The 26,828-nt window shown below is 45.4% G+C and overlaps 1 protein-coding gene across 1 annotated transcript; it reads right to left on the bottom strand.

The window, feature by feature from the left end:
- Window positions 1-192: 192 nt before the first annotated feature.
- Window positions 193-26,671, bottom strand: vps37ba (VPS37B subunit of ESCRT-I a). Its single transcript, XM_038281993.1, has 4 exons — window positions 26,465-26,671; window positions 19,430-19,601; window positions 4,191-4,273; window positions 193-1,835 (listed from the first exon to the last, which is right to left on the bottom strand). The coding sequence occupies exons 1-4, from the start codon at window positions 26,567-26,569 to the stop codon at window positions 1,335-1,337; spliced, it is 861 nt and encodes a 286-aa protein (XP_038137921.1). The 5' UTR covers window positions 26,570-26,671; the 3' UTR covers window positions 193-1,334.
- Window positions 26,672-26,828: the final 157 nt, after the last annotated feature.

The following is a 26,828-nucleotide window of genomic DNA, read 5'->3' as shown; positions in this document are numbered from 1 at the left end:
CCCAGTCAGACCAGCGTCAGACCAGCGTACCCCAGTCGGACCAGCGTACCCCCGTCGGACCAGCGTACCTATAGTCAAGACGCAAGACGTCAGATTTGCGTTTAACCCTTTAGTTTTGTACGAAAAAACAAGTTCGGATAACAATACGCTTCAAAAACACCAAAAATAAGTAACTAGTTTCTTTTTTGTAAAGATTATTTTTCATGCAAAACTAAAGAGATAAACTAAAGGAGATAAACGGGTTTTGACCAAGAGTACGCTGGTCTGACTGGGTATGCTCATCTGACAGAACAGCGGCGTTTACTACAGGAGCCCCGCCCACTGAGAAGAGAACCTGGAATTGTTTCAGTCATCGACTCCCCGACAGGAAACGACGGCGTCTACTGCAGCCAAGACATGAGCCGCTAACAAAGCCTCACCTCAAAGATCTGGAACCATCTCTATACGCATCGGGAGGGGGGGGGGGACATAAAGTAATCAGCACAGCGTCACTGTGAGGCGTAGGCACTCGTGGCTCTTGAACAGTGCACAGGTTGGGGTGATGGTGGGGGGGGGGTTCTTGCATGTTTCCAAAAAGAATCAAAGCATCACAAAGGATAGGCTGGGAGTCATGGCGGAGGACTCCACTAAATGCTTGGTTCAGCCCAAATAACGGGGCGAGTGGAACGGATCCAGAGCGACGCAGGAAGTCTTTGGTGCTCGGCGTGGAACGGAGCGGAGCCAAGGTTCCTACTGAGGGCGTTAGAACAGACATCATGGGAGGGGCGCTGCGGGACAACGGGAGCCCATAAGGTCCAACACACGCCTGCAGCGTCCAGGCGGGGGCCGGGCTCCCTGACCCCATCCCTCCCTCCCTCCTCACAGGGGTTAATCAGAAATCCTGGCTAAACATTCCTACGTACCTTCTAATGTAGTTAAACGATAAATCCCAGCAGAGATGCAGCTTTTGGCTGAATATTGGAAACTGCACAGTAATCGGGGTCTCTCCTGGCTTCATGCGGCGCTGACTCGGCATGCTCTGATGGAGATGGTGGGCAGGAAGTCCTGCCGTTTGCTTCCCTGATCCAGCTCCTTTCTCTGAAGGGACTGGCTGGGAGGAACCACAGAGTCCCACCACATTTCTGATGGTTTTTTACCTGGATGGGCACTGATGGGCGAGAGGGAATCCAGGGAGGTTAGAGGAGGTCTGCCTGGGATGGAGGCGGTCGGACCGACCAACGGTCTGCTGCCGGGCAAGATCCCAGAAGGCAGACGACATGGAAACATTGTTCTCAGAGGAGTTCCAGTTGTCTTTGAAAAACAGAACGTCGGAAAAGGAAAAAACTTGGAGGAACTTATTGAATGATGAAGCCGGGCTGAGGGGCCAGGCGGGGCGGGGGCCTCTGAGGCAGAGCGGGGGGGTACTGAGAGAGGTAGTGGCTGGGGTAGGCGGCGGGGACGCTGGGGAAGGGCTGCCCTGTCCTGGGAGGGATGGGCGGGTACTGCGCCGGCTGGCAGAAGAACGGAGGCTGGGGGGCCGCCGCCGGAGCCTGGTTCAACACCGGAGCTGGCTGAGAGGGAGGGGGGGGAGGTTTCCTCCTGGCCTGAGCGGCCGGAGAGGAGCTGCTGCTACCGCCGCCGTCGGCGAGGAGGGACGACACCGCCGCAGGAACGTCCTGGAGGCGGGAGGAGGAAGAGGGGGCGGCGGCCTGGGGGAGCTGCTGGCCCTTAGCCACCATCTCCTGCAGCTTCTCGATCTTCACCCGTCTGAGGTGGGCCAGCTTCCTCTTGCTCTGGTAGGAATCGATGAAGGCATCCAGGGTCATGTCGCCATCCAGGAAGGAGTCGGCCATGTTCTGCGGGCACAAGCAAAGACGGGTTCAGTTCTACAGACACCCAGAAGGCCCGGCTCAGAAACGGCGCCCATGGGATCTGGACCATCACTGAACTGATCCAGAGATGATTAAAGATTTCAGTCATGCTTTACTCGCCTCCTGCAGTAACTTAAAACCTCCAGCAGGGGTCAGTATTCAATGACCGTTTGCAAATGTCTCGAAACTACGGTGGCCCTGAAGTGCAAACTGCAACTACAAATCTAAAAGCGCAACTACATTAAGAAAAACACAACTACATGAACCTACCGGAAAAGATAGGTACCAGTGGGAAACATGACACATCGCTGATTGGACGCCGTTTGACCCTTGAACCGGAAGTTGCGTCGTCTGAACAGTCCAGCTTCTTTTAAGTGTGTCTTCAGTGTACGCAAACTAACTGAGATTTTGTGATTAGTCTTGAGCATATCCAGTATCCCCTCGTACGTATGTCCTGATTCAAAATATTCCTGGATAACGGCGGCTATGTTTGGGGCGCCGACAATATCCATGTTTTCAAAAGCCACAGCAAGCAGAATGACTTCCGGTTCAAGGGTCAAACGGCGCCGTCGTCCAATCAGCGATGTCTCATGTTTCCCACTGGTACCTACCTTTTCCGGTAGTTTAATGTAGTTGCGATTTCCTTAATGTAATTGCGCTTTTAGATTTGTAGTTGCAGTTTGCACTTCAGGGCCACCGTACGAAACGCTTCATAATGTACGGAAGCTGAGGGCGGTCAAACTCGACTGTTTTTCCTCTTTGCCCTATCTCGTTATCAGGAGAAAACAGTTATTGATTTCTTGAGATAACGAGATGATTAACCTGTCAGAGAAATGAGGCTGACCATCAGCCCTGGATTCCCAGTCCATCCACGCCTGCGGGGCCGTAGTTGTGGGGTCGCGGTACGGCATGTTTTTTATGAAAATCTTTAAACTGGACTCATTTTGGGGGTTAATGCATCTTATACCCGTTACAGGTGGAACACCGGGGCTGTTCAGAAAACACCCGTCGCCAAGCGCACCAGGGGCGTAGATCTAATTGCTTATGAATCAGAAGTGGAATCATATCAAACCAACGTCGTCGTCTCGTTATCTATGGGTTAAGCTCAGGATTATTTACAGAGTTACACACTGGCTGCCATGACTAATAAATCCTCTCCCGCTGTTGTGGGCTTGAAAGATGGAATCGGTTTTAACACACAATCATCTCACTATGACGATAAAACGGCTTTCGTTATTTTATTAATTTATTTTCTTTGGATAATGAGAAAATCATTTCGTTTTCTGGAGAAAACCACCGCGAAAAAGTACCTGAGGGACACGACCGCTCTGGGCTTCCGTAATGACCAACCCGTCACTACTTTACATTTTATAAAAATCTCAGGAAAATAGATATAAATGGGACAAAGATGTCGGAGAGTGAAACCAGCCTCTCATTTAACCCAGGAAATAATTCAGGGACGTCAGAGCTGTAGTGTATGGAGGACCAACTCTGCCATATTTAAAAATAAATACAGAAATAAATAAATGCTCAATAAATATATAAGCATACAATTAATTGCGAACAAAAATAAAAAACAAATAAATGTAAGTAGAAATTAAATTATACAGTTAGACAAATGTATATAACTCTTTTAATTAGCTTCTTTATTTATTTGCCTTTGTAATATTTATGTTATTATTTTTTTGTCCTTTATATATATATATATTTTTTTTTTACATTTCTGTATGCATTTCTGCCTCATTATGCAAATGCTTATATTGATTTATTTCTGTATTTATTTCTAAATATGGCCGAGTTGGTCCTCCATAGGAGGGAACGCTGCCTTCCTCTAAGGTCACACCATGTTTGTTGGCACAGCAGTGACGACACAGACTTCATTTTCTTTAAAGAGATTTCAAAAGACTGAACCTGCCAACTTTGACATCAACAAGTTTCGGGAATAAATAAAGCTTTAGGATTTTAATCTAAAAAAGAAAAAAAACAATACAAAATAAACAGAATTAGCTCTCATATAGGAAAATAATTTACACATAGCAGAGGTCTGTATCCAAAATACAGCCGTCCATCCTGGATTAACCACATTCCTCTACCACCAGGGGGCGCCCTGCTTCCGTTTAGGAAACAAATTTCTTATCATCCCAAACGATTTGGATGAGAGATTTAAAAAGGTAAAATGTGCAGATGATTAAAATATTCAGCCTTACATAGAAAGTATGACTCCTATTTCTAAACCGATTCGATCGTTGCAGATGTTCCAGAGGTGGAAGGAAACAGAAAGGAGTGGAGGGGAAGGCAGGTGGATGAGGTCATCCATGGGGGGAGCTGCAGAAGGCTTACCTCCGTCTCTTCCTCTATTTTGGCTCCTTCTGTCTGCAGCAGGGCCAGCAGCGTGTCCAGGGAGGAGTTTCCTGACTTATGGTCTGTTAAACGAGAAGGGAAATAAAAGAAGGAAATGTTAAGATTCTGCTTTAACGGACAAAAACGGAAAATATGCTGCTGAAGATTCCCAGTCATCCAGGTCATAGTAATAAAAAAAAAAAAAAAAAAAAGTTAAAAAACAATCCACTGGACTTTGTTTCCAAGTTTAAAGACGTTTCTCTTCCATCCAGGAAGCTTGTTCAATTCCAAATGTCAGAAATAGCGTTTAGTTCCAGGTTTTATCCAGCAGCCCAACAAAGCCTGGTTTTAGTTAAGAAAACATGCAAATAGAAACAGATGAACGGGTCCCCCCCTTTGGAATGGGAGTCGTTTGGCTTCTTTGTTAGCCTGCAATGCCCCATACCTGTCTATGTCTCTGAAAGGAAGGTTGTTAGGTAAGGGGCATTGCAGGCTAACAAAAGAAGCCAAACGACCCCCATTCCAAAGTGGTGGACCAGTTCTTCCGTTTCCATTTGCATGTTTTGTTTGGGCTACTGCATAAACCTGAAACTCAACGCTATTTCTGACATTTTGAATTGAAAAAGGTTCCTGGATGGAAGAGAAACGTCTTCAAAATTGGAAACAAAGTCCAGTGGATTGATTTTTTTTACTTTTTTTGGAAAGATGGGAAATGTTTGACGTGTCCGCCTGAAGAGGTCTGGTCACCTGGACTGTAGGAGTGATATACACTATATTGCCAAAAGTATTTGCTCACCTGCCTTGACTCACATATGAGCTTAAGTGACATCCCGTTCCTAATCCATAGGGTTCAATATGACGTCGGTCCACCCTTTGCAGCTAGAACAGCTTCAACTCTTCTGGGACGGCTGTCCACAAGGTTTAGGAGTGTGTTTATGGGAATTTTTGACCATTCTTCCAGAAGCGCATTTGTGAGGTCGCACACTGATGTTGGACGAGAAGGCCTGGCTCTCAGTCTCCGCTCTAATTCATCCCAAAGGTGTTCTATCGGGTTGAGGTCAGGACTCTGTGCAGGCCAGTCAAGTTCATCCACACCAGACTCTGTCATCCATGTCTTTATGGACCTTGCTTTTTGCACTGGTGCACAGTCATGTTGGAAGAGGAAGGGGCCAGCTCCAAACTGTTCCCACAAAGTTGGGAGCATGGAATTGTCCAAAATGTCTTGGTATGCTGAAGCATTCAGAGTTCCTTTCACTGGAACTAAGGGGCCAAGCCCAGCTCCTGAAAAACAACCCCACACCATAATCCCCCCTCCACCAAACTTTACACTTGGCACAATGCAGTCAGACAAGTACCGTTCTCCTGGCAACCGCCAAACCCAGACCCGTCCATCAGATTGCCAGATGGAGAAGCGCGATTCGTCACTCCAGAGAACGCGTCTCCACTGCTCTAGAGTCCAGTGGCGGCGTGCTTTACACCACCGCATCCGACGCTTTGCATTGCACTTGGTGATGTATGGCTTGGATGCAGCTGCTCGACCATGGAAACCCATTCCATGAAGCTCTCTGCGCACTGTTCTACAGCTAATCTGAAGGCCACATGAAGTTTGGAGGTCTGTAGTGATTGACTCTGCAGAAAGTTGGCGACCTCTTCGCACTATGCGCGTCAGCATCCGCTGACCCCGCTCCGTCAGTTTACGTGGCCTACCTCTTCGTGGCTGAGTTGCTGTCGTTCCCAAACACTTCCATTTTCTTATAATACAGCTGACAGTTGACTGTGGAATATTTAGGAGCGAGGAAATTTCACGACTGGATTTGTTGCACAGGTGGCATCCTATCACAGTTCCACGCTGGAATTCACTGAGCTCCTGAGAGCGACCCATTCTTTCACAAATGTTTGTAAAAACAGTCTGCATGCCTAGGTGCTTGAATTTATACACCTGTGGCCATGGAAGTGATTGGAACACCTGATTCCAATAATTTGGATGGGTGAGCAAATACTTTTGGCAATATAGTGTATATGGGTTTTATGTTTCCTTGAGAGCATGATATAATTTGTTTTTGTACTAACGAACTCTCGGTGCCATGCTCTGGCCATGATGTAATAATGTTTTTGGTTTTGGCTGTCCACGAGCCCTGGGTGGGTTCGGGGGATATTTTGGTTTCTGTAATCATGCGCTCCAGGCGTGAGAGGGAGCGATCACTTTTCCTGATTGGGTGAAAGATTTTCCTTTGAAGTTTGGCATAAATGGCAGGTGGCGGTTGGCACGGGCAGAGTCTGCTTGGGTTGCGTACAGACGCCTAGCTGCGCGGGTTGCTGGTTTGGGGCCGACTGGCTCTCCGATCCTTGTGTCACGGTAGGGGGACAATATTGTATTCAGCACCGTGCCTTGATTGATGTGCTTGCTTTGCTGTGTTCTGTGGCCGAATAAAACGACACGTTTTACTTTAGCAGAAACCGTGTGTGTGTGTGTGTGTGTGTATGTATCTGTATGCCATCTTTATTACCGACTTTATTACCTGCCTAAATTTCATAATACAAGGAGGAACCTAAAGAACTACAGGCACAGAGAAACGCATCATGACTAATTAATTCATCAGCAGATTTTATAGCTTCAACTCCTTTTTTTGTCTTCTGTGCTAGGGATGCACAATATTGGGATTTTGGCCGATATCCGATATGCCGATATTTTAAAACTCATGTAGCCGATAACCGATATCGATACCGATGTTAAAGCTGGAGAAAAATAAGTAGTCATTGAAAATAGCAGTTTTGTTATCCATTTCTGACACTTTGAAAAATAATATACTCAAATATATTTTCATACGCTGATATCAAATAGATTTTTAAAAACGCGGTATCGATCTATTTTATTTTCAAAATCTCGTGAAATTTCATCGTTCTGTTACAAACTCTCGTGATATTTTGCAAAGTCTTGTGAGATTTTGTTAGTAAAATAGATCGATACCGCGTCAATATATCAACATATAAAAATATGGCAACATTTGGTGAATTTTCGGGGGATTTCGTAGCATAACGATGACATATAGCAATATTTCATTAGTAAAAGAGATTGATATGGTGTTTTTAAATGACAATATATCAGCATATGAAGATATTGGGATATTTTAATGGATCAATATTTTTTCCCTCGTCTTTAGAAGTTCTTAAGTCTGTAAAAAAGAAGTTTTTGAGGAAGAAGAAAAAGTAGTATTTTTTTATTTTATTTTTTAGACTTTAGAAACTCAGAAGCTGATCAAATATCGGGTTAAATATCGGTGGGGTGGACGATGTCCGATATTCAGTTTTAAGGCCGATACCGATAGGAGGCCGATTATATCGTGCATCCCTATTCTGTGTGGCAACAAATCCACTGTAGCGCCACCAAAAGGACTGGAGTGAGAATTTAGCGTGTTACTCTTGTAGTTGAGCATCTCTGCAATTTAAAAACTGTTTTATTAAATAGTGTTTTTATTCCAGATGCAGTCTATTGCCCAGCCCTGTTTTAGTTCCTGCTGTGTTTTTGTTCAGGTCTGAAAGTCAACACCAGCTGCAGCGAGAAGCTTTGAAACACAGCAAAGGGACAAATGACTCAGCAGTGATCAGCAAACTTACAGGAATTCCTTCAAATCTGTCGTTACATAGCAGCCTCCAGTCAAACCTGATTGGCGGTTCTCGCCAAACTCCACAATAAACATGCTGAGCAAAGACTGGATCTGTTTTCATTAATAAACGGTTTGAACAGGAGCTGCAGAATCTAAACCGCACAGAAGATCTCCATCAGCAGGGGAGGGAGGGGTTAAAACCAAGGAAAACTACCAAGTCTTATGTTGACATACAGGTTTGGTTTAGCTCCACCCCCTTATTTGAATACAGTGGAACGGCTCCACAGGATGGAGCATCAGCAGACGCCGGCTTTGCTCCAAGCAAAGGGAGAAAAGATGGAGAAGATCAGAGGTCAGCAGCATGGGGGCCTCCAGCCCTAGAGGTGTTAGGAGGTACTGCAGGGTACTGATGTTAGCTAATTGTCCACAACATGAGAAGCTGCTGCAGGGGTTTGCATCAGGACAAACCAGCAGGTGGCAGTAGTGTTCTTTGACAAACATGGATGCCTCCAGTAAAGCACATTAGAATGAAAATTACTCTTAATTAAAAACATTTATTGAACAGGGTGGAAATAATTTCTTATTTAAAGTACTTTAGGAAGTTTGAATTCTGAATACGAGCGGACTTCTCCTTTAAATTTTTTCCTTGCCTCAGCCACAACCAGGAGTCCAGTAGAGCAAAATCTCCATGACGATATAAGAACCTGCGGCCGTAAAACGACACGTTCTTCCAGGTCACATGACCTGGCCAGTGACTGTGCGTCTTCCAACTTACGTAATTGGTATTTGAAGAGGAGAGCCCCGCTGGCAGCACTGATAGTGTCAAGCGTTGTTTATTGGCCTGAGGAATCAGTTAAACTCGTTTACGTCAAACTCTTTATGTCACAAAGTCTGCGGTGTGCCTTTAAATTTCATCTTTATAAAAGAACAGAAGCAAACACTTGTTTTAAATCACTTATTGTGTTTGTTATGATCTCTCAGCATAAAGACTGCTAACATACGACTATTAGGTCAAACAAAAATGACCTAAAAACGATTAAAGCATAAATATGAGGTCATAATATAGAGTCTACAAAAGGAAAAATTCAAATACTGAGAATAAAGAGGTAATAAAAGGAGATTGAAATAAATAAAATACTCCAGGCTAAACTAATGAAGCTTGATTTACTCATATGACTTTACTCTCTTTAGGTTTTTCCAGCAATTTCATTTTCATAAATAACTAAATACTTGTTCCATAAGAAGCAGAGAACATGAGGTTAAAAGGTTTTCAGTGCGCCGGTTGTTCTTCTGAGACGTAACGACTGTAAATCCGTCAAAGCTGAACTCTGCTTATTGCTAAATATAGAAATAACATCATGTCTCTTCTGTAAGAAGCAAACAATGAAGCAGCAGTTAACCAGCCTGCAGAACTGGCTTAGAGTGACTGAGCACTTAGTCACAGCGATGGAGAACAGCGGCAGTAAGAGGAGCTGAGCTTTACTAAGCTGGGTTTGGTTTCAGGTTTACTGGTTGCCTTTAAAATGTGAGAAAAGGAGACGGTTTCTGTCAGCAAGGGGGGGGGCTACTGTATGCTCAACCTTTCTGGGTCAAACTGCTACTTTCCTTCAGCTCCAAACAGCTGCTGAGCAGATCAACAACTGGGGCGACAGTGGGTAACCTACATTCTGAGGCGCCATCGCGTGCCGTCACCAGACCCACACAGACCTGCATCAGTCTGCTCAACGAGCTGAATGCGTCGTTTTTAATCTCTGATCCGATATTTTCCCATGCCACACTGACTGCGTATAGAGTAGCTCAGACTAGGCAGGATGAGCAGATCTGTGCAGATCATTTTCACTTCTGTCTCTGTGCTGTAAACACATTAAAACTATTCACCACATTTGACTTGGACAGATTATGAAATTAAAACAAATAAAAAGCTGCAGGTGCATTCTATACGGCAGACATCTCCATAGTGGGTCCTTGAGGGCCGCTGTCCTGCAGGTTTTAGAGATTTCCCTGCTTTAGCACGGCTCTAAAACCTGTAGGACAGCGACCCTCCAGGACCGACTGAGGATGCCCGCTGTAAAGCAAAACTCTGCTTAACGAGTCTGTGCAGCATCTACAACCAGAGCAGGTAGGGAATGTTCATCTATTACATAATGAGATCTACGTCTAAAGAAAAGATAAACAACAATAAAGGCCTGTTTATCCTCCCGCAGCAGTGTGCCGCAGATATTTCTGATTTCTGTCCATCATTGAAGCGTGGTCTGCGCTGTTATTCCACGCCACAACGCCAGAGGACCAATCAGGAACTAGCTGTGGGTCTAGATACGGCTGAGGCGGTGAGGCAGTGAGGGCAAGTTTGTGCGACAAGAGGGACATGACTAGGGCTGGGTATTAAAAATAAATAAATCGATTTTGGATCGATTCCTTTACATTTTTGCAAAATCGATGTCTAGGGAATGAGATCGATTCATTTTATAGTGACGCGCGTGACGTTCACATTCAAATGAGCAGGAAAGATGCACTCAAGATTAATTCAAATGGGGGCTGAGCAGCAAACACCCGGTAGTTACAAACGACGCTGCAAATACGGTTTACTCAGTGAAGATAATGCAGCTCATGCACGTCTGCTGTGTCACGTCTGCTTACTCGTTTTTCACTTTTCACGAACAAGTTTGCACTTTTTTTTTAGACAGTTTTGTTCACATCTCATGTTTAAACTGTCTGATTTACAAGTTTGCACTTTGTGTTTAATGTGACCGGAAAAAATAAAATACATGAGTATTTTGAAACACGGTTGAACCGCTTTCATTATTGTAAAAACGATCGAATCGAATCGATTTAGGATTTGGGCGAGAATACCCAGCCCTAGACATCAGGGCCAAAAAGAGCAGGGATCCAGGTGGGAAAAAGGGTCCCAGCGTTCTCGCGCACCTCGCTCTGCTAGCTGCTCCATCTTCAGTTGTTTTCCACAAACAAAACAAGCTGGTAAGGAACCAAACAGGAAATATGCATAGTGTAGAGCGGATGGAGATTTGACCAATCAGAGGCCTCCTGTCTGCACTCACCTACAGTTTTGCAGAGATGCAGCAGAGCGTCTGAGGAAAGGAGAGTATAATTCAGCAATAAACGGCATGGGACGCTTTCTATGGTGACTGAGGCAGAGAGGTGATTCTCAGAGAGAGATCTGGGAAGTTTATCCAAGTTTTTCTTTTTTCCAAAAACAGGTGAGAGAGATACGCTGCGCTGACCTGCTCCTCCTTATTCTGGTTTCTGTGAGGCTCAAAGAGGATCACTACCTTATCTGTTTTCTGTCCTCCTAAACTCCTATCATGGGGAAAGTTTTCTATTTTAATGTTTCATTCATTGTTTTTGCTCCAGTCTGTCCTGTTTACTATAAACACCATGTGTGACTCCAAACTGACTCTCTCTCCATGAGATTAACAGATTTTATTTTGTATTTCCCCCCAAAGCGGATGTATTTTACTTTGTAACCGCGTCTCTCTTCCTGTCAGATCCAAAGTTGAGCATCTCTGCAATCTGAAAACAGTTTGATTAAATAGTGTTTTTATTCCAGATGCAGTCTATTGCCCAGCCCTGTTTTAGTTCCTGCTGTGTTTGCGTTCAGGTCTGAAAGTCAACACCAGCTGCAGCACGAAGCGTTCAAACACAACAAAGGGACAAATGACTCAGCAGTAATCAGCAAACTTACAGGAATTCCTTCAAATCCGTCGTTACATAGCAGCCTCCAGTCAAACCTGATTGGCGGTTCTTGCCAAACTCCACAATAAGCATGCTGAGCAAAGACTGGATCTGTTTTCATTAATAAACGGTTTGAACAGGAGCTGCAGAATCTAAACCGCACAGAAGATCTCCATCAGCAGGGGAGGGAGGGGTTAAAACCAAGGGAAACTACCAAGTCTTATGAAATTGCTGCTGAATAAAAGTGTAGTCCGACTAAAATGGACCTGGGCTCCATCTCAGTCGTAGCTACGCTGCCCCCTGCTGGAAATCATTCTGACCTTTAGACATGAAGGTCGTATTGTAGGATCCGTCCATCTCAGCGGACCTGAAGGAGACCCAGACCAGCTTTATCAGAGAGACAGAGCAGTGAACAGCTGAGCGTCTATTTAAAGAGTCGCCTGGCAACCGGCGGGGAAACAAGGTCAGCAGAACCGTCCCCGCTTCTCCTCTGAGGAAGCTCAATGCGGGACTCCGGGGCTGCTGGGAAACCAGAGCAGGACAGAGGGAACTGGTCGGACTGGTCTTTTTGAAGCGCGATGATGTCATCTGAAGAACAAAGGCGAGTGAAGTTCCTCTCGAGTTCATCCGCCGTTCCAGAACGGTTCCTTTCAAAGACGTCAAACCGAACGTTTGATGGAAGAGAAGCAAACAAGCAGGAAATACAGAACAAAGCAGCTAAAACACAGTTATTCTAATCAGCTGATTATTTTAATCCAATCTGACCATAAACAGATAAAACTAACATGATTCTATGATAACAGAATTATTTGATTTAGATTTTTATTCTCCAGATTTATTCTGCCTCTGATCCTTCACCAAAATCTGCTGTTGGCTCTGGATCTACAGAGAACTTTGGATCTGAAAATTAATCTGAATTCATGGCCTGTTTCCATTCTATTCAGTTTATTTCTATAGCTCAAATTCAAATCATGTCATCTTAAGGCTCTTTCCAGTTCAGATCATCCAGTCAGATTGATTCAAAGTTTTCTATCTAAGGAAAACCAGCTGATTGCATCTCCTCATTGACTCTTCAGCAATCCCTCACACTAAGCATGCTTGTAGCGACAGTGGAGAGAAAAAAAACTCCCTTTTAACAGGAAGAAACCTCCAGCAGAACCAGGCTCAGTGTGAGCGGCCATCTGCTGAGGCTCGCTGGGGTTCAAGGAAACAGAAGCAGACATAGAAAAAGAAGCATAGATACAAAAGGCAACTGTCAACCAGCTCCACAGGCGGCCCCGTCCAGGAAACACACAGCCAGGCAGACGAGCTCCGAGCCAGCTCCCATGTCAGAGGATGAAGAGAGCACATCCAGTTAGTCACAGTCAGAGAAACAGGACTACACTGGAAAACAGGCCAAGCTCCAACATCTACAGGTGCTGGTCATAAAATTAGAATATCATGAAAAAGTAGATTGATTTCTGTAATTCCATTTAAAAAGTGAAACTTGTATATTATATTCATACAAACTCATATATTTCAGATGTTTATTTTGTTTAATTTTGATGATTACAAATGACAACAAATGAAAATCTCAAATTCCTCATATCAGAAAATTAGAATATTACTGAAGACCAATAAAAACAAAGGATTTATAGAAATGTTGGCCAACTGAAAAGTATGAACATGAAAAGTATGAGCATGTACAGCACTCAGTATTTAGTTGGGCCTCCTTTGGCCTGTATTACTGCAGCAATGCGGCGTGGCATGGAGTCGATCAGTCTGTGGCACTGCTCAGGTGTTATGATAGCCCAGGTTGCTCTAATAGTGGCTTTTAGCTCTTCTGAATTGTTGGGTCTGGTGTATTGCATCTTCTTCTTCACAACACCCCATAGATTTTCTATGGGGTTAAGGTCAGGAGAGTTTGCTGGCCAATTAAGAACAGGGATACCATGGTCCTTCAACCAGGTACTGGTAGCTTTGGCATTGTGTGCAGGTGCCAAGTCCTGTTGGAAAATGAAATCTGCATCTCCAAAAAGTTGGTCAGCTGCAGGAAGCATGAAGTGCTCTAAAACTTCCTGGTATGTGGCTGCGTTGACCCTGGACCTCAGAAAACACAATGGACCAACACCAGCAGATGACATGGCACCCCAAACCATCACTGACTGTGGAAACTTTACACTGGACTTCAAGCAACGTGGATGAAGTGCCTCTCTTCTTTTCCTCCAGACTCTGGGACCTTGATTTCCAAAGGAAATGCAAAATTTACTTTCATCAGAGAACATGACTTTGGACCACTCACCAGCAGTCCAGTCCTGTTTCTCTTTAGCCCAGGCAAGACGCTTCTGACGCTGTCTGTGGTTCAAGAGTGGCTTGACACAAGGAATGCGACAGCAGAAACCCATGTCTTTCATACGTCTGTGTGTGGTGGTTCTTGAAGCACTCACTCCAGCTGCAGTCCACTCTTTGTGAATCTCCCCCACATTTTTGAAGGGGTTTTGTTTCACAATCCTCTCCAGGGTGCGGTTATCTCTCTTGCTTGTACACTTTTTTCGACCACATCTTTTCCTTCCCTTCGCCTCTCTATTAATGTGCTTGGACACTGAGCTCTGTGAACAGCCAGCCTCTTTAGCGATGACCTTTTGTGTCTTGCCCTCCTTGTGCAAGGTGTCGATGGTCGTCTTTTGGACAACTGTCAAGTCAGCAGTCTTCCCCATGATTGTGTAGCCTATAGAACTAGACTGAAAGACCATTTAAAGGCTTTTGCAGGTGGTTTGAGTTAATTAGCTGATTAGAGTGTGGCACCAGGGGCCATCAATTTTCAACCTTTTCACAATATTCTAATTTTCTGATATGATGAATTTGAGATTTTCATTTGTTGTCATTTGTAATCATCAAAATTAAACAAAATAAACATCTGAAATATATGAGTTTGTATGTAATGTATGAATATAATATACAAGTTTCACTTTTTAAATGGAATTACTGAAATCAATCTACTTTTTCATGATATTCTAATTTTATGACCAGCACCTGTAGAAACAAAGGTGTTGATGGCAGCAGCACAGCTGATATTTCTCTCCAGGATGGAGTCACAGCCAAACAGGAACAGACCAGATGAAGCTACTATGAGAAAAAGCAGAGAGAGCAGAACGTTAGAGATTGAACTAACAGGTTCTGCAGAGTGGGAGAATAGAGATAGAATGAAGCAGAATGATGAAAAAGGGGTCCCTATGTCCTCCAGCAGTCTAAGCCTATATTTTAGACTGCTGGAGGACAGCAGTCTAAGCTATAGAGACTGGAGTCACAGCCAAACAGGAACAGATCAGATGAAGCTACACTTTTCTCATATATTAAAACAAACCTCCTCTTTGGTGAATCCGCTGTAACTGAAAGCCATAGTTGGGCCCGATTACAGAATTCTGGTGTAGAAATACTGTGAGAGGAGCCATCAGCGTTAGGCAATCAGTTTACCTCTGGATTCACTGCTTCTGTCTCCGCTCTGCTCTTCTTCAGTTCTAATTTAAATCCATAAAACTTTGACTTTTGTTCTTTGGCATCCAGATATTTTCCCAGAAACGCTTGAGAAAAGCTTTTATCTTCTGCTTATTTTGGTGAATTTAATCTCTTAAAGTTCCTGTTGAGTTCCAAACAACCCGCCCGCGACCCAGGGGGGCTTTTGAACCTTCAGCGCATGTACATATGAGTATTTCAATGTCAACATAGCATATCTACAGAAAGCTCTCGTTCTCCTCTTTCCAGTAATAACAAGCATTGGAACCTCGACAAACACAGCAGACAAAACTCAAAAAGTTCATGTTTTACCTTTTACTCGTTCCAAGGGTAAAACTCAGCTATTTCCCTCCAAGTTTGCTCTGTTTCTGCTTGAAACAGCCAGAGAAAAGATAATCCGGTAAAATGACGGCTCCAAACATCGTCGTATAAAATCCACAAAGGCACAAGTACATCAGGATAACTTATCTTCAGGGAAAAACACCACCACATTTTTACTCCAAATTCCAGCTACCAGATTCTAAAAACAACGCATTCGATGCTGCCACCTGTTCAAACAGGAAGTCCTGGCTTGATTGACAGCTTGTTTGACCAGTTACAGGACGATGGGGGCAGGCTGGAACAGCAGAAAGCCAATCAGCGTCAATTTTTACAGTTTTTGACTTCCTTCTCTGCCCTCCTATTCTAACCAGTAAAAACTCAGCTCCACGTGAGTGACATCAATGTGTAGCCAATGAATAACAGCCGGCAACCCGCGGCTCCGGAGCCGCATGTGGCTCTTTAACATCCCCCTCGCGGCTCCCTGGAGCTTTTTCAAAAAAAATTATGAAAATCGATTTTTTTTTTGTTATGTTTCTTCTAATACGGTGTGCAGGAGGTCAAACACAAATTAATGATGTTTTCCAATGCTGTAAACATTTGTATAATAAATAAATGTAAACAATTTGGGTCATTGCCATAGAGATCACTGGTGATAACTTAGAAATCAAGCCGTGGGTCCGTCTCAGACCGTGGATCCCAGAGGGGGAAAAAAAACGAAGATATCTGATGAGGAAAGAGGATTCAGAGAAGAATGGAGCGAATCATTTGCTTTCATTATCAATGCAGGAGGATTGGCTGCATCTTTGCTTTGTAATGAGAGGTTGTCAAAAAATAAATAGTAATTTTAAAAGACAATTCCAGGGAAAGCTGCTAAATCTGCAGAACTTCTGGATAAATTAGAGGAGAGCAAAGATAGATTTGAGTAATTGATTACATCTCCAAACTCCACTACTGCTGCTAGTTTGGTTGAAGCATAGAAAACCGTTCATAGATCCAACAGGTAGCGCTCTGATGCAGGGATGAGAACTTTCTTCCATTTTTTCCCCAATTCCTAAAAATATAAATCCCAACAAGGAACGCTGGTGACGGAGGATGTGGGATTTCAGGGTTAGAGAGCTCTGCTCTGATGGACGTCAGTTCCTGCTCGGTTCCTCATGACTCCATCAACCCCTCCCAACAGAAACACGTCCTCCATAGAAAGATTCCTTCATCATGTTTCTATGATTTAATCAATGCAAAAAAACCTAAACCGCACGGTGAAGGGCGGTAAAGCAGCGCGCGGTGAGAGCGTTCGCTGCTCCTCCCTCACCTCATGCTGCGATGTGACATTTGCTCCATGATAAACATTTAATCAAGAATGCATATTATATATTTAAGCCCACATATTCCTTTTCTATAGCAGGATAACACACTTAGAGCCCGTGGTGCCACACGAGGCATGTATAAGACTTTTACATTTTTGCGGCTCCAGACAGATTTATTTTTGTTTTTTTGGTCCAATAAGGCTCTTTGAGCAGTTTTGGTTGGTGACTCCTGGCGTAGTTCTAGATGACCGTAGAAATACTGTTTTAGCAGATATTCCAAACACATTTGGAAGGCTGCTTGCCAGGATATAAGACAGTATTTCTATGGTGTCAAATACTTTCCTGGCTGCTGGAGATTAATTCTTAATTATTTTCACATAGAAACTCCAGGAGAGAATTGTTTTTTACAGTCAGAGCTGTTTTATGAAGCACACCACATATACAGCAGCACACTTACAGTAAATCAGAATGAACAGGAGAAAACTACAGAGTGTTTTTTTTTTATACAAAGAGCCCAGAACTTTATTTTTACTCCAAATGGCTCAAAAGCTATTAATGCCTGAATTTGGAGAGGACTTTTTAGTCATTTTCAGCTGATAATCCTGGGAACTTTATGGATAAATGAATAATTGGTGAATTTGGATGCATGCTGCGATTGTTTGCTGTAGATCTAATCTGTTTAGATCAGCTGTGGTAAAACAACAATGGGGTTAAATATAGGCGGTCAGGTGAGCGCGCCGCCCTGCACAGGCTAAATAAATGCCCTCATTGACTGCAGAGGATCCATGGCGGAGATCGCTCCGAAGCAGAACAGCAAACACTGAGGACTGGAGGGAATTTAACTTCTAGAAGTAAAACTCTACGATGAGAAGAAACACAGGGAAGAAGGTCTGTTCTGAGCTTTCTGAACTAACGATTACGTACCAGGAGACAATACTTAAACTGGATTAAAATCTGAATTCAGATTATTTCATTCTGCTTTTAGTAAATTCTAGTTTTACAGGGTTTGGTGTCTGAAGCAGACATCACGTTGCTCCAAATGGAAAATTATGAACATAAATACCCAATAAAAGAAATCTTTACTTTCATTTCTTAATAAAAAGGAGGTCTTCCAGAGGTCGGACTAAACCTTCTGCAGGTCATCAAATAAATGACTCCTGCATGCGTTACTCATCTCGCCTGGATCAAGGGATCAATGCCGGTGTAGGTACCAGATTGACTCGGGGGCCTGCGCCTTTTGATGATGTCACAATACATAATTGTTTTAACGTTTGCACAATTGCGCAAAACATTTTGATTGGTCTGGACAGCTTACTAAAGTAATTATAGCGGGGTGTAGGTTTTATTCGAAAGCGGGATTGCGGTTTGTAAACGGACAATTTTTCGAAGAAATTCTCCATGGTCCCTGCGCCTTCCGATGACGTCACCGAATTCGCCATGGGCCTTGCGCCTCCCGATGACGTCACATTATGGCAACGCCACCCAAACAAACTACATTGAGCCCGCGGTCTGCATTTGTAACGACAATAAATTCAGGAGAATGAAGCTAAAGGGATACAAAAAATAAACTTGTAATATTACAAAACCAAAAATACTACGAATACAAAGTATATTCAGAGATTAAAGTCCCTCTGATACTGTTTAAGTGAGTGAGAAACTGCAGATTTGCCACATTTAAGATGGCGGACGCTCTGACGCATCTCAAAAGGCGCAGGCCCCCGAGTCAATCTGGCAGCCCGAGTCAATCTGGTACCTACACGTGTCGTCTGGAGGAACACGCTGGAACGGCTGCAAAGGTGGTCAAGCTTTGATTTGATACAAGGCTTTATAATCCCTGATGCTTTATAGTTGGATTACTTCAAATAAACGATGTTTAGCGTCGGTTTAGTGCAGAAATTCATGTGTTGGATGGAAAACTTGCAGCTTCTACTGCCAGATAGGAAAAGTAAGCCTTTATAGATCTACAGATAAACCCTCCAGGGTTGCTGTTTCTAAACCCGGAGGAGTTAAAGTCGTAGAGAAATGGGAGAATTTGGAAATGCAGTGGTTGGAAAAGCCAATTGCTGCCCGACTTTACACGAGTAAATAAAGTGAATGTGATTGGTTGATTATCAAGGGGTTCGCAAGCAAGTTTGGTTGTGGCCGGTTTGTCGGAAGCATCTTGCTAACCAGTTAGCATCTTAATGCTAGTAGGTTCCCAATGGGAAATTCCTTTGGGACCAAGTAGCACTAAATTGGTGACTTAGAAACGACGCTGTCAAGGAACGCTATGGACAGCGGAAACATGCAAGAGGAGGAGAGTTTAGTTTCGGAGGTCGTGGATGAGTCTCCTCCGTCATCCATGTTTTATTTAGAGGAGGAAAGCGGGGACGAAGAAGTTGTGGAAGAGGACGCCAGGGCGGCAGAAGCTTGGTTTGGTGTAGAAGGCTTCCAGCCGTACATGTTTGAGCCCTTGCCTCGCAACGCTGCCAGTTCTGTTAGCTCTACGCCTACCGAAGACACAGACGTCCATCCCTGTGAACACTGGGACGCAACTCAATGGGAAAGGAAAGGATTCTGGTTTCAACCGTTGCATATATTAGCTGTGACATATGAATCAAGATGCTATGACTGAAAACATTTGATTGACAGATGACCGTTGATATATGATTGGCCGAATTAATTTTTTTAAATAGAAATTTTCTAAATTTTGGGACAATATCATCTGATACAGAGAACATTTATTTACATGTTTAAGTCAGAATGATTTGACATTTAAATATGATTTCCCTATGACTTTAAACGGAGTATCGTAACGGATCAGTAAACCATGCCTCCCAGTCATTACCCAGTCTGGACTTGCGGAGCTGATAGGACTCGAAGCCCTCCTGCAGGCGGCTGTAGCTCTTGGTGAGCTGCTCCTTCTTGTGCTCCAGTTGGGGCTGCAGGGTCAGGTTCTGTTCGGCAAGCGTCCGGTTGTTGGCCAGCGTCTTCTCCTTGTTCTGCTGGACCTCTTGCATCTACAACAGACACAGATGTTGTCATCAGTAAACAGCAGGAGCAGGTTAGAGCTGCACACCGTCCAACCAACATGTCAGTCTTTTCATGAAGGACAGGAACTGTAACGAGCTGATGTTAATTTAGCCCTTGAGGCAATCTAATGGATGAGAGGAAGAGAGAAGAGGAAAATGCAGAAGCATTGAGCAGACTTTCAGCTGCAGTGAAGTTAAATCTTATAAAGCCTGATGGGAAAATCAGAGACGCTGCATGAAAGCTAGAGATCCATGCAGCTCAGTAGAAAACCACTGAAATGGTTCAACTTCAACACTGAGGTTTGAGGTTTTACACATTTAAAGCTTAGAAGAGTGAAGGGAGCAAACTGCACCTGCTGATATAAAGTAAACAGCTTTTCTTGTTCAATTTAAATTATTTATTTTTTTTTTTTAAATCAGACTGATCATTGATAGATGTCAGTAAAAAATACAGAGTTTATCGATCCTGCTGTTTATTCGCTTCTGCATTTTAGAAAGTTTTTCTAGCCTTTTAGATCAAGACTGATTGATTAACTTTATTGATTGAGTGGAGAAATTTACAAAATAAATATCGGCTTAAATAGTCAAAGAAGAAGAAAAATGCCAGAGGAAGAAAAAAGGCGCATGGGATACATACTATGGGGCGCGGTTTGTAAAGTGAAGCAATCAAAAATTATGAGCAATATTTATGGTTATTTAGCGTTTTTTTAGGAGAAAAATATGGGGGCTTCCTGCCTCCTTCATAAAGCCACTTTCTAAAGTGATGAAGAAGTGGGAGCAGCTATGGAATGAGTCAGAGCGTCAGATGGTCAGAAATAACTGGGCAGGAAAGCTGCTGGGAGAAAAGACACCTCCAGGTTTGGAAGCGTCACGTTGGGATTTTTAAAACTCCCACATCTTGAGGGAAGTCGGTCCTCGCTCTAATTACAGAGAAGCAGCTAAAAACCCCCCCATCTCTGAGAGAACGGGTTCGTTTGCAGGGAAAACTTTCTGTCAGGTTTCCTGCTTTTTTTAAAAAGTACCGAAACCATCAGAGAGAAAAAGTATTTAAAGCGTCTTCCTGTACCGACCGCAGAGAGCAGAACCCACCCACTCTTCCAGCTGTTCACGGTCGCCATGCTTTGGGCTTATTGTCTATTATTATGGCTTCGGCAGTCGAACCCAGAAATTTTCTTAAAGGAAAAGTCGCTCATATTCGGAATACAAGCTTCTAAAAGTACTTTAAATATGAAATTATTACACACTTTTCAATTCAAAGTAGTTTCCATGTGAATGTGCTTTACTGGAGGCATCCATGTTTGTCAAAGAACACTACTGCCACCTACTGGTTAGTGACGTCACTGTGCGGTATCAGCTGTTGATCAAGTCCCAGTGCTGTATCTGGTGTTTGTCACAACGCGCTACTATCCAAGTCATCTTGAAAACATTCTTCTTCCAAATGTTGGCCACATATTACGGGTTTTTTCTCTGGCCAGAAGTTCGATGGCAAATCCTCCCTCTTCAAGTTGGCGATCCAACGACCAACCCGTCCGTGGAGGATCAGGAATCAGAAAGGTGGAATAACTCTTTTCTTTTCACTTTTACCCGATGTATTCCAGCATCCAGCTGCCATGCACGTGGGCATTGTCAGTTTCACTATAGCTCTGGTGAATTTCAATGGTGAAGTCCTCTGGAAATCTTCAATAATTGTTGTTGATTGCAGATGTGTCTAGTAGTTCCCATTGATTTAGCTTGGAAAGCGGGGAGAATGGCGCTAGGCTTACCGCACCGTGACGTCACTGCTGGAAGATGGCAGGAGGGAGGGGCTACTAGATTTGGGCAAAAATGGCCGCTCCCAGACTCGGTCTTCGCCACGAAAAAATTGTTTTAATTTTTTTGACTGATTAACGCTAAATTCTTTAAATCAACGCGAACGTATTAGTTTTAGGTATAAATAATGATCCACTGATTATTCTTTGCTGACTGGAGTCTTCTTTAACTTCTGGAGGAAGTACTTGTACTTGTGACAGCGTAATGATTATAAAGTCAAATTCTATTCTATTCTAAATGAACAGCTGTGACCCAGACAGGTTCCCAGAACCTCTGGGTTCCTGATCCAGATTAGTTTTTCCTTCTTTAATCCGTCCAGTTCAGACTCAGACAAATAAAAATGCTTTAGTGCATTTCTCACCTATTCCAGTTCTCTCTTCATCTGAGCCTGATGCAGTGTGGCCCCTCCCCCACCCGCTGCTGCACCTTGCCTGTCAGCCGAAGCTAAAGCTTCTAAACTTGAAAAATATATTTTCATGTGTGTGTTTTTTTATTTTTTTTTTACAAGCCTTGGGTGGCTCTGTCATCATGTTTTAGAGTCTCTAGACTCCAGTTAACGATTTTTCGATTAATTAGTTCACAATTATTTTAATAATCGATTAATCTGATCCATTGTTTCAGCCCATCGATGAACTCTGAGCCAGTTTTTAATAATTTCACCAGAGAATAAAACCTTCATCACTTTAATCACAAGAACAATCCCTGAATGATGTTTAGTTTAGATGGAATAGCAGTTTTTAGATAATGCATCATATGCGTTTTTATTTCAGCATTTTGGGGTGAATATTAAATAAACAGCCTGGATGATGATGATGATTTATCCTCAGGTAACAAATAAAACCGCTTTAGAGGCGTTAGCGAGCCAAAGTTCAGCTACAGAACAGCAGCTGAAACGCTTCCAGAGTGGATTTCTGCTGGAGCTCAAAGCGCCCATCAGAGGATTTGCATCATTCAAAGCGAGCGAACGCCGCCCGCCTGCTCAGGTTCACCGCCGCCCCACTTCCCACCAAGCTCAGGTTCCTCTCATTACCGTCCGACAGCCTTTTGTCCTGATACAGAATCTTACAGCTCCACCTTTGACTCACCTGGCCAACTCTCTCCCATAATCCTATAACTTAACCTGAGTCAACAACCGATGCGTCATCGCCCCCGCCCCCCCCTCCTCCCCCGCCAACCTGTGGGATGAAGAAACGAAACTATGGAGACAGGCAGGCAGGGTGTGGATGTCAAACAGCAGAAGCAGCGTTTCAACAGCCGCCCCCCCCCCCCCCCCCATCCCTGGATCAGATCAGGGTGCCAGGGAGACGACCCCCCGTCACCATGACAACAGACCGACCAGATTCCTGTGGCCTGACGACGTCGGCGAGAGGAAGTTAGGGGAAAACGGGAACAAGTTTAAGCTTCACTGCTGAACCGAAGAACAAAAAGAGCTTTGTTGGAGAGATTTCTCAGACAGACGAGCATTTTGAAAAACCTGTTTAGCCCAAAGAGGATTCACACCAAAAGCTCTGGAGAAAAAATAAACTAAAAATAAACTATAGGTCTGAAGCTTTTCCAGAGAGTTCAGCTGGAAACTGCTCTGCGTATGGAAAACAGAAGGAGAGGCGTTCCATAAAAGCAAACCAGCTTCATCATAAATGGCATTTCAGAGTTCAGATATTTACCTCAGCAACTAACGGAGCAAAGATCCCGAAGCCATAAAGAAACGTCCCTTAATGAGCCCAGGAAGACCATCCATTAACCAAGGCTGGAAATCATTCAAAGACCGTATAAATATGCACCGTCCTGTGGGAAGGATGACCATGTCAGCGTTTTAAAACGTTAAACTTCCCGCTTCCTTACCGTCGTCATACTTCCTGCCTCCTTACCGTCAACCTGCTGCTTTCATTCAAAGTTCCTTAATTAGAGACCAGAGAAATGTTTTAACAGCAGTCTGACGACATCGTCCATTTTAGCCATGTTTGCATAAACGTTCCAACAGGAAATTACAGCTTAAAACTCTGATTGTGATGTAAGCCGACAGGAAGTCACTGAACCGAAAGGCTCCCCGCACCGACCCAAACATTTGATGGTTCCACTTTAGACCGACCCCTGCTTCACGCAGACCGACCGACCCCTGTTGCAGACCAACCTACGCAGCCAGGTTAACTGGAATTGCTTTGACCCAAACATTTAAGGGTTCCACTTCAGACTGACCCCTGCTTCAGACCAACCCCTGCTGTAGACCGTCCGACCCCTGCTGCAGACCGACCCTAGCTGCAGACCGTCCGACCCCTGCTGCAGACCGTCCGACCCCTGCTGCAGACCGTCCGACCCCTGCTGCAGACCGTCCGACCCCTGCTGCAGACCGTCCGACCCTAGCTGCAGACCGTCCGACCCCTGCTTCATGCCGACCCCTGCTGCAGACCGTCCGACCCCTGCTGCAGACCGTCCGACCCCTGCTGCAGACCGTCCGACCCCTGCTGCAGACCGTCCGACCCCTGCTGCAGACCGTCCGACCCCTGCTGTAGACCCTCCGACCCCTGCTTCATGCCGACCCCTGCTGCAGACCGTCCGACCCCTGCTGCAGACCGTCCGACCCTAGCTGCAGACCGTCCGACCCCTGCTGCAGACCGTCCAACCCCTGCTGCAGACCGTCCGACCCCTGCTGCAGACCGTCCGACCCCTGCTTCATGCCGACCCCTGCTTCAGACCGTCCGACCCCTGCTTCAGACCGTCCGACCCCTGCTTCAGACCGTCCGACCCCTGCTTCAGACCGTCCGACCCCTGCTTCAGACCGTCCGACCCCTGCTTCAGACCGTCCGACCCTAGCTGCAGACCGTCCGACCCCTGCTGCAGACCGTCCGACCCCTGCTGCAGACCGTCCGACCCCTGCTTCAGACCGTCCGACCCCTGCTTCAGACCGTCCGACCCTAGATGCAGACCGTCAGACCCCTGCTGCAGACCGTCCGACCCCTGCTGCAGACCGTCCGACCCCTGCTTCAGACCGTCCGACCCCTGCTTCAGACCGTCCGACCCTAGCTGCAGACCGTCCGACCCCTGCTTCAGACCGTCCGACCCCTGCTTCAGACCGTCCGACCCTAGCTGCAGACCGTCCGACCCCTGCTGCAGACCGTCCGACCCCTGCTGCAGACCGTCCGACCCCTGCTGCAGACCGTCCGACCCCTGCTGTAGACCGTCCGACCCCTGCTTCATGCCGACCCCTGCTGCAGACCGTCCGACCCCTGCTGCAGACCGTCCGACCCTAGCTGCAGACCGTCCGACCCCTGCTGCAGACCGTCCGACCCCTGCTGTAGACCGTCCGACCCCTGCTTCATGCCGACCCCTGCTGCAGACCGTCCGACCCCTGCTGTAGACCGTCCGACCCCTGCTTCATGCCGACCCCTGCTGCAGACCGTCCGACCCCTGCTGCAGACCGTCCGACCCCTGCTGCAGACCGTCCGACCCCTGCCTGCAGACTGTCCGACCCCTGCTGCAGACCGTCCGACCCTAGCTGCAGACCGTCCGACCCCTGCTGCAGACCGTCCGACCCCTGCTGCAGACTGTCCGACCCCTGCTGCAGACCGTCCGACCCCTGCTGCAGACTGTCCGACCCCTGCTGCAGACCGTCCGACCCTAGCTGCAGACCGTCCGACCCCTGCTGCAGACCGTCCGACCCTAGCTGCAGACCGTCCGACCCTAGCTGCAGACCGTCCGACCCCTGCTGCAGACTGTCCGACCCCTGCTGCAGACCGTCCGACCCCTGCTGCAGACCGTCCGACCCTAGCTGCAGACCGTCCGACCCTAGCTGCAGACCGTCCGACCCCTGCTGCAGACTGTCCGACCCCTGCTGCAGACCAACCCATGCAGCCAGGTTAACTGGAATCGCTTTGACCCAAACATTTAATGGTTCCACTTCAGACTGACCCCTGCTGTAGACTGACCCCCGCTGTAGACCAACCTACGCAGCCAGGTTAACTGGAATCGCTTTGACCCAAACATTTAATGGTTCCACTTCAGACTGACCCCTGCTGTAGACCGACCCCCTGCTGTAGATGGACCCCAGCAGTCAGGTTAACCAGACCCGCTGTGACCCAAACAGCAGACCTCACCCTGATGGCAACAGGAGGACTGCTTGGACGGCAGCAATTGTTGCCTAACATCGTTCAGGTTTTCTGAGCTTCCGTTTTCTATGCTGGTGTATATTAAACCCGTTTGCACAGTCACGTGGCTGCAGTTCAATCCAGACTCAAATTACTTTAATAAAAACATTAGAAAGAGAGAAAAGAAGCCGTCGTCATGGTAACGCTCTCCAATATCCTGCAGCCCATAGTTAAAATTACTGCAGGTAGAAAAATAAACCCTAAACCATCTAATTCAGAGTCATAAAGCTATTATAACCTAAGATTTAAGGATAACTTTGATTATGAAATATATGGATTCGTTCATATATCTAAATATCTGTTTGTTTTTTTACAATCTATAATTTCATGCCCTTTTAACATGTTTAAAGGATTTATCAGCTTCTATTCCAGAGATGTATTGATGGATGGTGGATCTCTGCCCTCCTTCCTGACTGTTCATCGGGGTTAAAGGTTCTGAGGTTCGGCTGTTGGACCGGAACGGGTCGGTTGGACCCGCAGCTCTACCTGTGAATCATGATGAGGTGTAGCTGAAGCGAAGCTAACAGCTAATGCTACCACTTTACCACTTATTATCAATTAGCACCATTTAATCTAGAGAAGAGAATAAAATGGTTCCGCTGATAACATAACAGTCAGACCAGCGGTGGAAAAAAAACAACAACTTCCAGCTGGGAATCTTCAGTTCAAACTTAAACAATGGCTCCTCAGACAGCTTTAATAGTCATTTTCAGTCGGCTGATATTTTTATATTTTCATTTTTAAACAGAATCGGTGATTTCGAGCTGTTTCCGTGTCTGTGTCCAGGCTGCGCTGGGAAAAACAAACCAACAAAGGCTGAAAGGGAAGAAGGAAAAAAACAGACGGAGAAAAAAAGAAAGGAAGCAGCAGCAGCTAACCCAGCGCGCGGCTGTAGCTCACCTCCTCCATCTCCTGGACCATTTTGGACATTTTCTCGTCGTCCTCCAGGAACTCGTTGAGCTGAGTCATGGTGTAGCCGCTGAACTTGGTGGAGAAGCTGGACATTTTGGCTGCTGCTGTGTTTGTCGTCGCTCTGCTCCCTCTTCTCGCCTCGCAGACTGTGACAGCTGACTGCGCCTCCTTAACAGGAAGTACATGCCCCGTGGTGCATTCACGTTCGCTCAGAAAAACGGAACTGCTGGACTCTGATCAGAACCGGAATGTTTTTATGGTCTGGCGTGGTAGCGCTCTGAGTGGGTAGTGATAAAACTCAAAAGCAGGCATAGTGACAGCTTTATGCCTACCTCAGCATCCCTGCTGTTTG

Source organism: Cyprinodon tularosa, unplaced genomic scaffold (assembly GCF_016077235.1).
Source record: "Cyprinodon tularosa strain WSP-4 unplaced genomic scaffold, ASM1607723v1 ctg178, whole genome shotgun sequence".
In the NCBI taxonomy this organism is placed as follows: domain Eukaryota; kingdom Metazoa; phylum Chordata; class Actinopteri; order Cyprinodontiformes; family Cyprinodontidae; genus Cyprinodon; species Cyprinodon tularosa.
The sequence above is the reverse complement of the archived record's forward strand: the minus strand, read 5'-3'. Positions and strand labels throughout refer to the sequence as shown.